The sequence below is a fragment of the Coturnix japonica genome, chromosome 5 (genome assembly GCF_001577835.2).
Source record: "Coturnix japonica isolate 7356 chromosome 5, Coturnix japonica 2.1, whole genome shotgun sequence".
NCBI lineage: Eukaryota > Metazoa > Chordata > Aves > Galliformes > Phasianidae > Coturnix > Coturnix japonica.
The window spans coordinates 195,118-205,528 of NC_029520.1; the positions used below are offsets into that span (position 1 = coordinate 195,118).

Here is a 10,411-nt window from a genome sequence, read left to right on the forward strand (position 1 = left end):
AGTGTGGTTGGGGCAGGCATGGGTTTTAATTTAGTTGTTTTCCTAGAGATGAGGAGGGGGAGGGGGAAAAAAACCCCAAAACCAAGGGAAAAAAAAAAGGCATCGTATGCCCCCACTCACTGCCCACAGAGCCCCCCCCCCCACCACCACGGGGTCAGCTCAGCCCCACAGTCTCCCTCCCCCCTCACTGTCCTCAGACCGCTGTAGTGTTTCCAGTGTGGGGGGATGGAGAAGGGGTCCCTGCCCCACTGCCATGCCCCCACTGCCCCAAATGCCCCAGGAGGAAGGCACCGAGCTGGGGGCACTGGGGCAAGCACGGAAAGGGTTCTCCTCCCCTCTCCCCCTCCCCATAGCTCTCTAGACCATAACCACGGTGGGGCGAGCGAGCCCCCTGCCCCCAAGAGAACCCTAACACCTGGCAGGGGGCTAAAATAATGGGGTGGGGGGAGAGAAGAGAGACCAAGGCCAGCCTCGGGCTCGCCCTGACGCACTCCTCAGGAGCTGCTCCTGCTCCAGGGCACTGGGACTGAGTGCACATATGAGGGCAGAGTTGGGGGGAGCTCCCAGGGCTAGGGGGAGCCAGCTTGGCTCCCACTCCCCACCCTGGCATCAAGGTCAGTGTGGCTATGGGCTAAGGCAACCCCGGTGGGCGGGTGGGTGCCGCCAGCACGGCGTGCTCAGAAAATGTCCGGGCACCCGCTCCAGTCCTGCTTCTCCTTGCTCTCCCAGTAACCCCCCCGGTAGATGTGCGCCAGCTCCTGGGTCACCGGGTCCTTCTTGCGCTCGAACCACAGCGGCTTGTATGGGTCGTACAGGGTCCCTGCGGGCACAGCCAGGGCTCAGTGCCACGGGGTCGGGGGGCTCAGGGTCCCCCGGTCCGTCCCTTACCGTCCTCGGTGGCGCGGGCAGCCTCGGCCTCACGGCGCTTCCGTGCCATGCGCTGCTTCTCCTCCAGGCGCTGCTTCTCGGCGTTGGCCTCGTCCCAGCGGCCGTTCTCCATCAGGCGCTGGTCGGGGCGCCGCCGGCTGTCGGTGGGCGCCGTGCCGCTCTCGGGCGCATTGAGTGTCAGCGCCAGCTCCGAGAAGTAGTACATGTTCTCTGCGTACTTCCTACACCCACACACAGCTCAGTCCTGCCCTGGGGGGGCTCTCGGACCCTATCCCAGCTCCCCCCTCCAACCAGTGCCCCCCAACTCACGGCAATTGGTTCCTCTTCCACAGCGGCACACGGTTCTCCTCCGCTTCGTGCGGCCGCTGCCGGCTCTCGGCCCCGTTGTCCCCGCTGCCCGCTGCCACCTTGTAGCAGTCCATCTTCTCATCCCAGGTGCCCAGCAGGAGAAAGTGCACCTTCCCTGTGGGGTCCATCACCTCCCCGGTGACCTGATGGCACAGAGACCCCCCCCGCTCCGGTGACCCACATGCTCCGCCCCCACCAGCACAGCCCACAGGGCACAGCACTGCCTACCTTCCTAGCCACGTCCCGTGAGAAGTAGCTGTAGGGCACAAACTTGAGGTTGCATTTGTCCCCTGTCTTGTGGTTGACGATTTCAATTTCACCTGACTACAACACAGACCGCAGAAATGCGCTCAGCTCCACCTCTTCCCCCCCTACCATAGGGGAAACTGAGGCATGAGGGCACAGCCTAGCACCTCACCTGGTCGATCCACAGCTTCCCCACAATGATGTTGTGGACGGTGGTGGTGACCTTCTTCCACGTGTAGTGGTTGCCAGACGCATGGAAGACGCAGTGGATGGTGCCTGGAGGGGGAGAGGGGAATCGGATCATCGCCTTCCAGACACGGCACAGCCCCCAGCCGCCCCTCGGCCCCGCAGCTCACCCAGAGGCATGATGGAGAGGTATTTGCCCCTGAACTTGCTGGCGATTTTAATCTCCTGGCGCAGCGTCCAGCCGTGCTTGGAGTCAGCGTGGTGTGCGGCAGCCGGCGGGTGGTGACTGACCTGCGGGGACAGGAAGGATGCTCAGTCCAGTTGCAGCACTTGGCCCCAGGGCCAGCGGTGAGGGCCGGTGGTACCTGCTCACACAGAGAGCGGTAACCGTTCTCCTCCAGGCGGTCCAGCTCGAAGGTCTCCCCCAGGAGCGGGTTAAAGGGTTTGCTGGTGCGGAAGACGGTGGTGGAATAGGAGGAGACGGTGAAGGCAGCCACGTAGCAGAGCTGCTCCAGCGAGCTCTCGCATTTGGCCGCTTTGTCCAGCAGCTCGTGGTACTCCAGGTCCTCCGTCAGGCGCTGCAGCATGGACAGAGGCTCATTGAAGTTCACCTGGAGGGGAGTGAAAGGTCAAGAGAGGGCCCAGGGCATGCAGCCCCCACTGGCCAGGTGTCCTCTGTGCCCCTGCTCACCGGCATGGGGATCTTGGACAGCTCCTTCCCAATGCAGTTCTTCATGATGCTCCAGAGGTTGAGGCTGTAGTTGGGCTTGTAGGGAATGCGGGTTCTCTTCTCTTTCTTGGTGTCTTCCAGCTGGTGCTTATACTGCGGGAGCAAGGCAAGCATCACTGTGACTCCTCCACGCTCACCACCACATCCTCAGAGCCAGCTCAGCTTAGTGAGCCGCTTGTTACCTGCTCATCCAGGCTGATGTCGCTGCTGGTGCCGCTGATGTTGCTACCAGTGCGCCTGGGTGGGATGGCAGGGTGTGACATTAGCCCCGGCTCTGCCTCTGTCCACCCTTGGGGCAGCCCCCGTACTCACTTGTGACCCATGCTCTCCGGCACAGTGATGATCTCCGGGGCATCAAAGAACTCGTTGTCATCGTCCTCGTCACTCAGGTCTCCTTTTGCAGAGCAGCAGGGATCTGGGGGCAACAAGGACAGAGGGGGCTGTGTGTCTAACTCCCAAGGGTACCTGCTGCCTCCCTGTGAGGTGGTGGACGGGCAGAGTTTGGGCATGGCATGGAACAGAAGGCAGGGGACAGCGATACCAGCATTGACCAGCAGCACTCCTGGCTTCCCTGCTCCTCCTGCCCCACAGCCCCCTCCCAGCCCCCCATCCAGCCCTGGGCTGTGCTCAGGTACCTTTGGCAGAGCCACCAGTGCCTGCAGCGCCAGCGGGCAGCACAGTGGCACCACGGAAAGCCCTCTCCAGGTGGTTGTGCTGCTTGGCCAGCTGCTCCAGCGTTTCCTCCAGGCGGATGCGCTGATCCCGCTCATGCTGCAGCGACTTCTGCCACTTCTTGCTGTGGGTCTGGGCCAGCAGCAGGAAATCCCGGCAGGCCTGTGGGGAGGCGAGACAGGATGAGCTCCGTGGTGGCAGGGAGCAGAGCGGGGCCGTCGCCTGGCGTTGCTCACATTGATCATGGCGTTGGAGGTGATGCGGAAGAGCGTGGCGCGCTCGTTGACCTGCTTGATCTTCTCGGTGCTGTCAGCCGGCAGGCGCAGGCTCTCCAGCTCACTAAGGGAGCGCTGCAGGGCCGTACCGTGCTTGGCAATCAGGTCGTTGCAGGTGCTCAGGTCCTCCACCTTGCTGGACAGCGTGCGCAGCGTGCTCTGCAGCTCTGTCTTGTCGGTCTGGGACACTGACTCATCGCCGGAGTCATCTGGGGGCAATACGGGGCATTAAGGAGGATGGTAGCAGGGCTGTGCCCGTAGCAACGTGTGGGCACTACCTGACTCCTCCAGCATCTTGACAGCCTTGGCCTTGGCCAGCTCCAGAGCCGTGACCCAGCGCTGCCGCTCCACCTCGGAGCTGGCCTTCAGGTGGTAGGTCTGTGCCCCGCCGTTGGACAGCACGATGTTGCACGAGTCCTCGGTATCGATGTGGGCTGTCGCCAGGTTGATGGTGCCGCGGCACGTGTGGCGCATCTCAGCCTTGGAGCTGCAGGGACAGCCAGCTGCCACCCCCTGCACTGCATGGGAACCAATGGGGTACCGGGGGGTGCTTGACAGGGACTGGGTGGTTACCAGGGGACACCAGAGAGCACTGGGAAAGAGCGGGTGGGCACCAGGGGACAATGTGGGGCAGCAACGAGCACTGAGCAGGAACCAAAGGAAGCAAGAGGGCAACAAGGAAGATCTGGTTAGCGCTAGGAAGCAATTGGGGGACAGAGAAGCACTGGGCGGCACTGAGGAGAACCAGAGAGCACTAGGAGGTGTATAAGGTGGGCATTGAGGGAGCACCTGCAGACAGCTGAGCAACAAAAGGGGATCAGGTGGGCACTAAGGGAACAGTGGGGGGCACCATGGGTCACTAGGAGGCACAGAGAAGGCCAAAGAGGACACAGGGCGGCACTCAAGGGCTACAGGAGTCAGCGGGAGGCACCGGGCATCGGGGAGGAGCGGTAGGGAACCTGTCAAGCAACGGGATGGCACTAAGTGGGCACCGAGGGGGCGCGGGGGGTACCGGGCTGTACCGGGGCTGTACCGGGGGTGGACAGGGGCTGTACCGGGGCTGTACCGGGGCTGTACCGGGGCTGTACCGGGGGTGGACAGGGGCTGTACCGGGGGCACCGGCGAACACGGGGAAGCGAAGGGAGGCACAGAGCGACCCGGGGTGACGGGGTGGGGGGGGGCAGCGGGCGGGACCCGCGGCGGGGCAGGCGGCCCCGCACCAACGGGACGGGCGTGCGGTGTGTCCGTACCTGTAGTAGCTGAGCAGCCCGTTGCTGAGCACGAACCAGCGGCGCTGGTAGCCCTTCAGGTAGTTGGTCCACTTGAAGAGCCAGCCCTCCCGCGCCGCTCCGCCGCTCCCCGCCGCCGCCGCCGCCGCCGCCGGGCCCGGAGCCGCCCCTTGGCCGCCGCCTCCTCCTCCCGCCGCCGGGGAGGGCAGCGTCGGGGCCGCGCCGGGCGCCGCGGGCAGCGCCATGGGCCCGGGCAGCGCCGAGCCGGGGCCCGCGCCCGCCCCGCGCACCTCCGCCATGGCCGCCGCCGTCAGCCGCCACGCCCCGCCGCCCATTGGTCGCACGGGGAGCCGCTCGTCCCGCCCCGCGCGGCCGGTTGGCGGAGAGACCGGCGCGGAGCATTGCCGGCCCTCCGGTTGGTCGACGCGGCGAGCCCCGTCCCGAGCTCCCGTTGGCCGGGCGACGCGCCCGTCACCGCGACGAGCCAATGGGGAGCGTGAAGAGGAGCCGCGCGGGGTCGACGCCGCGGAGCGGTGAGTCATCGCGCCGCCTATTGGTCGGGGGGGCGGGGACCTGCCGCGGCGCGCACGTCGATTGGCCGCGATGGCGCTGAGCACGGGGCGGTGACCTTTGGCCTGTACACGGGGCGCGGCGCGGCCACGTCGGCCTGACGTCAGCGCGCGGGGGGGGGGCGGGGCTTGAATCGTGACGTCACCGGGGGGGGCGGCGCAATGAGAGGCCAGGCGGGGCCGTAGAGAATCGTCTTTATTTACATGGTATAAAAATGGCGAGTTAGAAACTTTATTGTCCTGCTCCGGAGCCGGGAGGGACCGAAAGGAACAGCAAAAATCCGGTACAATAAAATAGATATCATCATCCGGGGGGGGCCGGGGCTGTGTGACTGTGTGTCCAATGCACTGCGGGCGGGGGGTGTGCAAACAGCGGGTGGGATGCACCGACACACCGGGTACGGCCACGGCCGCACCGGGCACGGCCGGCACCACCCGCACCGGGAGCCGCCGCACCGCTGGGGCCGGAACCGGGCACCGGGAGGGGCCGCTCTGCCACCGGAGCCGCCACCGGAGCCGCCACCGGAGCCGCCCCCGTTTGCGGCCGTATCCGGTGCGCGCGGGGCCGCAGAGCGCAGCGCTCACTGCAGCTTGTTCTGCAGCACGTTGAGCTTCTGCTGGTCGATGTAACGGGAGAACAGGGCCAGCACGTTGCTGGGGGGCGGCACCGGTTTGGGCAGCGCGGTGGGGGGGACTCGGAGCAGCTCGCGGGCAGCCAGCAGCATCAGCTCCGTCCTGCGGGCATAGGGAGCCGTCAGCGGGCACGGTAACAGCGCTGCCCCCTGCACGACAGCCGTGCCCACCCAGCTCTCACCACTGGTTGTCCTGCATCAGCTTCGTGCCGCCGTCCGTGCTCTGCAGCTCCTCCCCGCGGCTCAGAACCAGGTACAGCAGCGACAGCCCGAACTGAAGGGACAGGGATGAGGTGTTGGGGACCCATGGGGCCACATCGGAGTGGTACCGGCCCCGCGGGTGCCCACCTTGTTCTGGAGCACGGTGGCCAGGTGCAGGTTGGCGGTGGGGGGCGCGGCGGTGCTCTGAGGTAGGTTGGTGAGCTGCTGCACCAGGCTGCTGAGCGTACCCAGGGGGAGGTGGTACAGGACGTGTGAGAAGGGCCGCAGCAGGGAGGGCAGCACCTGTGGGGAGAGCAGGGAGTCACACATAACCAGCCCCATTCTCACACAGGGAGATGTGGGGGCTGCGGTGTGGGATGGAGCAGGAACGCTCCGAGCTGCAGGAGTCACCTCATCCTGAGCATCCTTCTTGATGAGGAAGGGCAGGTTGCGGGCGGTTGCCAGCAGCACCTCGGCCGCTTGCTCGGGGGACAGGAAGGGGAGGATACGGGCCACCAGGCGCTTTCCTTTCCGGATGCACATGATCTGCATGAAGTGGTCATCGCTCAGCCTGCAAAGGAAATGACTCAGTGTGGGGCAGTGATAGAAGGCACACCCTGAGGTGCAAAAGCTCGATGGGTCCTTTCAGCCCCCAGCCCCTCTCTGCTCACCTCTCCTGCCCCGGTGTTTTCCCACGCAGGTTGTCGTACATGTTGCAGATCTTCTGCTGCCTCTCACCCACCAGGGCAGGCCGCTCGTCCTCCAAGCTCAGGAGGTAGCGCCTCTCATAGTCCTCCACGTCAAGGAGGAGGCTGTATGTCTGCGGGACAGGCGGCCATCGCACAGGGCAGAGACCCACAGTCAGGGACCCACGGGCAGTGCCCTGTTTGGAGCAGGGACACAGCACTCACCTTCTCAATGGTGACGAGTGTCTGGCGCCGCTTGTCCCGGACCTGCTTCTCCTTTGTCTCCTGCCCAGGGCAGAGGGGAGGTCAGGGTAGAGGTGCAAGGCACGGGACTGGGAGGAAAGGGCAGCACTCACATCATCCTCTCCACGGGAGGTCACCACTGCATCGATCATCTTCCGAGGGTTGTTCACACTGGAGACCGTCAGCTTCCCAAGAGAGCCCTCAAACTGCACTGCAGGACGGGGCATGGGATGCAGGGAGCCAGCTCCCGGGGTGAGACTGTTCTCCCTGCCCACAGAGCTGGGGAAGGAAGCACTAACCTGGCTTGTAGGTGTGCTCCAGCTTTGCCACCTGAGGGGTGATGAGCTTCGTACGCTCCTTCTTGGGACCATCTTCCTCAGCTGCTGACAGCTTCTCCAGCTTCTGGAAGTAGTTCTGGGACAGGGACAGGAAAGGTCAGGTAAGCACCCCAGGAGCAAAGTTCTCTCCCCCCCCGCTTCTCCTTCACACAGCAGTGCTTCAAGAGCACTCCATCCCAGTACCCACAGAGACAGCAACATCTTCTCCGATGCTCCTCAGCCCTCCCTTTCTCAAGGCAGGGTGTGACGGCTCTTCCCTCCCACTGGCCCCACCCCTGCCCTCCCTCCCAATACCTGATAGTAGTAGTCGTCCAAGTAGGGATCGGTGCTCTGCAGCTGCATCATCTGGATCTTAGACACCCAGTCCTTCTCCCGCTGCAGCATGAGGTTGGCGTAGGGGTCCTTGCGCACCTGCTCCTGGTGGCTGCCCCGGTGGCCCCCTCGGTCCCCCACCGAGCCGTTGAGGCCACGGTGCTGGCTGGCAGGAGGCAAGAAGGGCACCCATGAACACACAGGAGCTACAGGAAGGGACAGAGAGTGGTGCACAGGCTACCCCCGGCTGCATGGGCCCCCCAGAACAGCCGGCACCGGAGCATCGCCCACCTCCTCACGCTCCCTCCCGCCCAGTGCTCACTTTCTGTTCTGCTGCTGCCGCTGGTGCAGGAGCCGGCGGTGCTGGGGGTGCAGGTGGGTGGTGTCCAGTCGGAAGGGCTGCGGCCTGTGGGGAGCACAGGGGGTTAGAGGGCCGTGGGGCAGGTGAATGATCATGAGGGGGTCAGTGCCTACCTCAGGCCCTGCAGGTGAGGCATGGGGCCCGGCGGAGGCTGCGGTTGTGAGGGCGGAGTGGGGCCAGCCCCGAAGAAGGCACGAAAGCCACCAGTGGGAGCCATCATCTGCCCCACTCTGCCCTGCAGCAGCTTGGGGTTGACGGAGGGTAGTGGGCTCCCAACAAGGCCTGAGACTCGAGCAAACTGGCTAGGAGAAATTCGGCCAGCCTGTGGGGCAGAGGGAGTGCGGATCAGGCAGGGTCCATCAGAATGCTGGACCCTCGCCCCTATGGGCCTTGGGGGGCACAGAGTCTAGGGCTTTACCTGTGCACCTCCCAGCAGCTGTGCCCGCTGCAGGTGGGTGAGAACGGGAGAGACACTGGTAGGGAACGGGTGGCCCAGCAAGGAAGAGTTCTGCAGGAAAATAAAGGAGCAGACCCCTTGGTCACAGTCCTCCTAGGCAGTATGATGCAGTCGGGGCATCAGAGGGTTATGGGGGTGGGAGCAGGGGGTACCGGTACGTTGCAGAGCTGGTTGGGGGACATCCTCTCGCCGTAGGGAGCAGAGTAGCGCTGCTGCATGGTAGCCCGGATGTGGACAGGCTTTGGACACAGGATCTGAGAGAAGGAAAGCAGTGGGGGTCTGACCGCTGGATCCTCACCAGGGGTGCAGGGGTCTGCACCTGCTGTGAGGAGTTGGGGCCATACCTGCTGGTTAAAATTGGGCATGGTGGCCTGCTTGGGTGGGGTGCCGATGGGGACTGCTCGCACGGGGGGGCTCCCGATGATGGGGGAGGATGAGCGGCGTGGCAGTGCCCGTTCCGAGGGGTCCCGCTCCTCCTCCCGAGCCTGTGGGGGTCTCTGGGGCAGAGCGTAGTCCAGCACGGACAACGATGGCATCTCCTGAAAGTAAAAGTGGCCCTGTGAAAAAGACTCAGAGCTGGACGTGGTGGCAAGGTGCACTGAATATGACGTGGTATAGAACAGAGGAGCCGCCCCATTGCGCTTTCCCAGTGCTGGAGATCCCCACGCCCCAGCCAGGGTTCTCAGAGAGCCCTAAGGATCCTGCGCCCAGCTCTTAATTAAGCCTGACTCTCTGTCAACCAGCAATGAAAACAATTATGGCTCGAGGCACTGACGATCCCAAATCTTGAGTGCTGACACCATCAGGGATTGCGTGGCATCTCCCAGCCCAGAGGGAGCATGTGCAGGGACTAGAAGTGATGTCCAAGAGCAGCTCACCCAACAGCCACAGAATATCCCAAGCTGGGAGGGGCCCACAGGACCACTGAGTCCAACCCCCGGCCCCACATAGGAACGCCCCAAACACAAACCTACATCTGAGGGCATTGCCCCAACACTCCTCGAGCTCTGGTAGTGTGGGGCAGTGCCTGCTTCTCCGGGAAGCCTTCTCCACACCTACAGCCACTGTGGTGAAGAACCTCTTCCTAACACTCAACCCTCCCCCATTCCTGCAACCCTTCGTTGCGTGTGCCCAGCGTTGTGCCCCTACCTGTGTGAGCAGTGGCGTGCGGATGCGCTGCAGCACAGAGGGGCCATCCCAGATGCTGGTGTTGAGCGTCACGCTCTGTGCAGCAGACCCACGGGTGTGCACGGCTCTCATGATGGCAGGGTCCTCCAGCTCGCTCTCGATCACCAGCCGTGTCAGTCGCTCCGCCAGCGCATCCTCAGGTTCCCCCAGCAGCTCCGCATCCTCACTGCTGGGTTGGGCCTGCTGCCCTGAGCCCACGGGTTTCTCCTCCAGCTCAGCCAACCGCTCGTGGGCCTCCTGCCAGTCATCATCTGCACGGGAACGGCGGGCTGAGCGCAGCGGCAGAGAGCACCGGGTGGGCAGTGTGGACAAGAGACAGAGAACTCACCGACAGCCCCGGCCCCAAAGGTGTCATCGTTGAACTGATCGATGTCCTCATCCTCCTCGCCCAGCACCTGGAAGCCGTCCTCCTCCTCGTCCAGCGGGCACTCCTCCAGGGACTGCAGCGGCAGACGGTGCCTTCGTACCACCACGACTACCGAACCGGCGCTGCCACCGAGGCCAAGGCCCAGCCCTGCCCGGCAGCCCCGGTCCCGAGCAGCGGTCCCAGCACAGCGCCCACACCGACTCTCGGCCCTGAGCCCACAGCCTCGACCCTCAGCCCGACCCGCGGCCCCACGGCCCTGACCCTGAGCCCGTAGCCGCGGCCCCGAACCCAACTCGGAGTCCCGAGCTCCGACCCCCGCGGCCCGACCCCGCCCCCTCAGCCCCCTCAGCCCCTCCCCCCGCTCACCGGGTACCGGAACATGGCGGCGGCGGCGGCGCCCCCCGCCCGCAGGCTCCGCGCGGCCCGCTACGGCCCCGCCGCGCATGCGCCGCCGCGGGCGCACGCGCATGACGTCACCTCCTC

General features: G+C 64.9%; 2 protein-coding genes across 3 annotated transcripts; both read right to left on the reverse strand.

Moving 5' to 3' along the window:
- Window positions 1-7: 7 nt before the first annotated feature.
- Window positions 8-5,131, reverse strand: OSBP (oxysterol binding protein). The gene is made up of 14 exons (XM_015863156.2): window positions 4,596-5,131; window positions 3,624-3,832; window positions 3,307-3,554; window positions 3,034-3,232; window positions 2,711-2,813; window positions 2,581-2,635; window positions 2,360-2,491; window positions 2,034-2,279; window positions 1,839-1,959; window positions 1,655-1,758; window positions 1,465-1,560; window positions 1,198-1,379; window positions 889-1,109; window positions 8-820 (listed from the first exon to the last, which is right to left on the reverse strand). The coding sequence occupies exons 1-14, from the start codon at window positions 5,114-5,116 to the stop codon at window positions 678-680; spliced, it is 2,580 nt and encodes an 859-aa protein (XP_015718642.1). The 5' UTR covers window positions 5,117-5,131; the 3' UTR covers window positions 8-677.
- Window positions 5,132-5,322: 191 nt separating this feature from the next.
- Window positions 5,323-10,365, reverse strand: PATL1 (PAT1 homolog 1, processing body mRNA decay factor). 2 transcript variants are annotated; one of them, XM_015863137.1, is made up of 17 exons: window positions 10,295-10,365; window positions 9,890-10,001; window positions 9,523-9,812; window positions 8,718-8,912; window positions 8,532-8,627; window positions 8,335-8,424; window positions 8,030-8,238; window positions 7,878-7,961; window positions 7,538-7,721; window positions 7,205-7,319; window positions 7,019-7,116; window positions 6,888-6,947; window positions 6,648-6,796; window positions 6,388-6,547; window positions 6,124-6,279; window positions 5,958-6,049; window positions 5,323-5,878 (listed from the first exon to the last, which is right to left on the reverse strand). In XM_015863137.1, exons 1-17 carry the CDS (start codon window positions 10,307-10,309, stop codon window positions 5,725-5,727), a joined length of 2,259 nt encoding a protein of 752 aa, XP_015718623.1. In that variant the 5' UTR covers window positions 10,310-10,365; the 3' UTR covers window positions 5,323-5,724. The 2 variants fall into 2 exon arrangements, with proteins under 2 accessions (XP_015718623.1, XP_015718621.1); XM_015863135.1 differs by having other exon boundaries at window positions 8,526-8,627.
- Window positions 10,366-10,411: the final 46 nt, after the last annotated feature.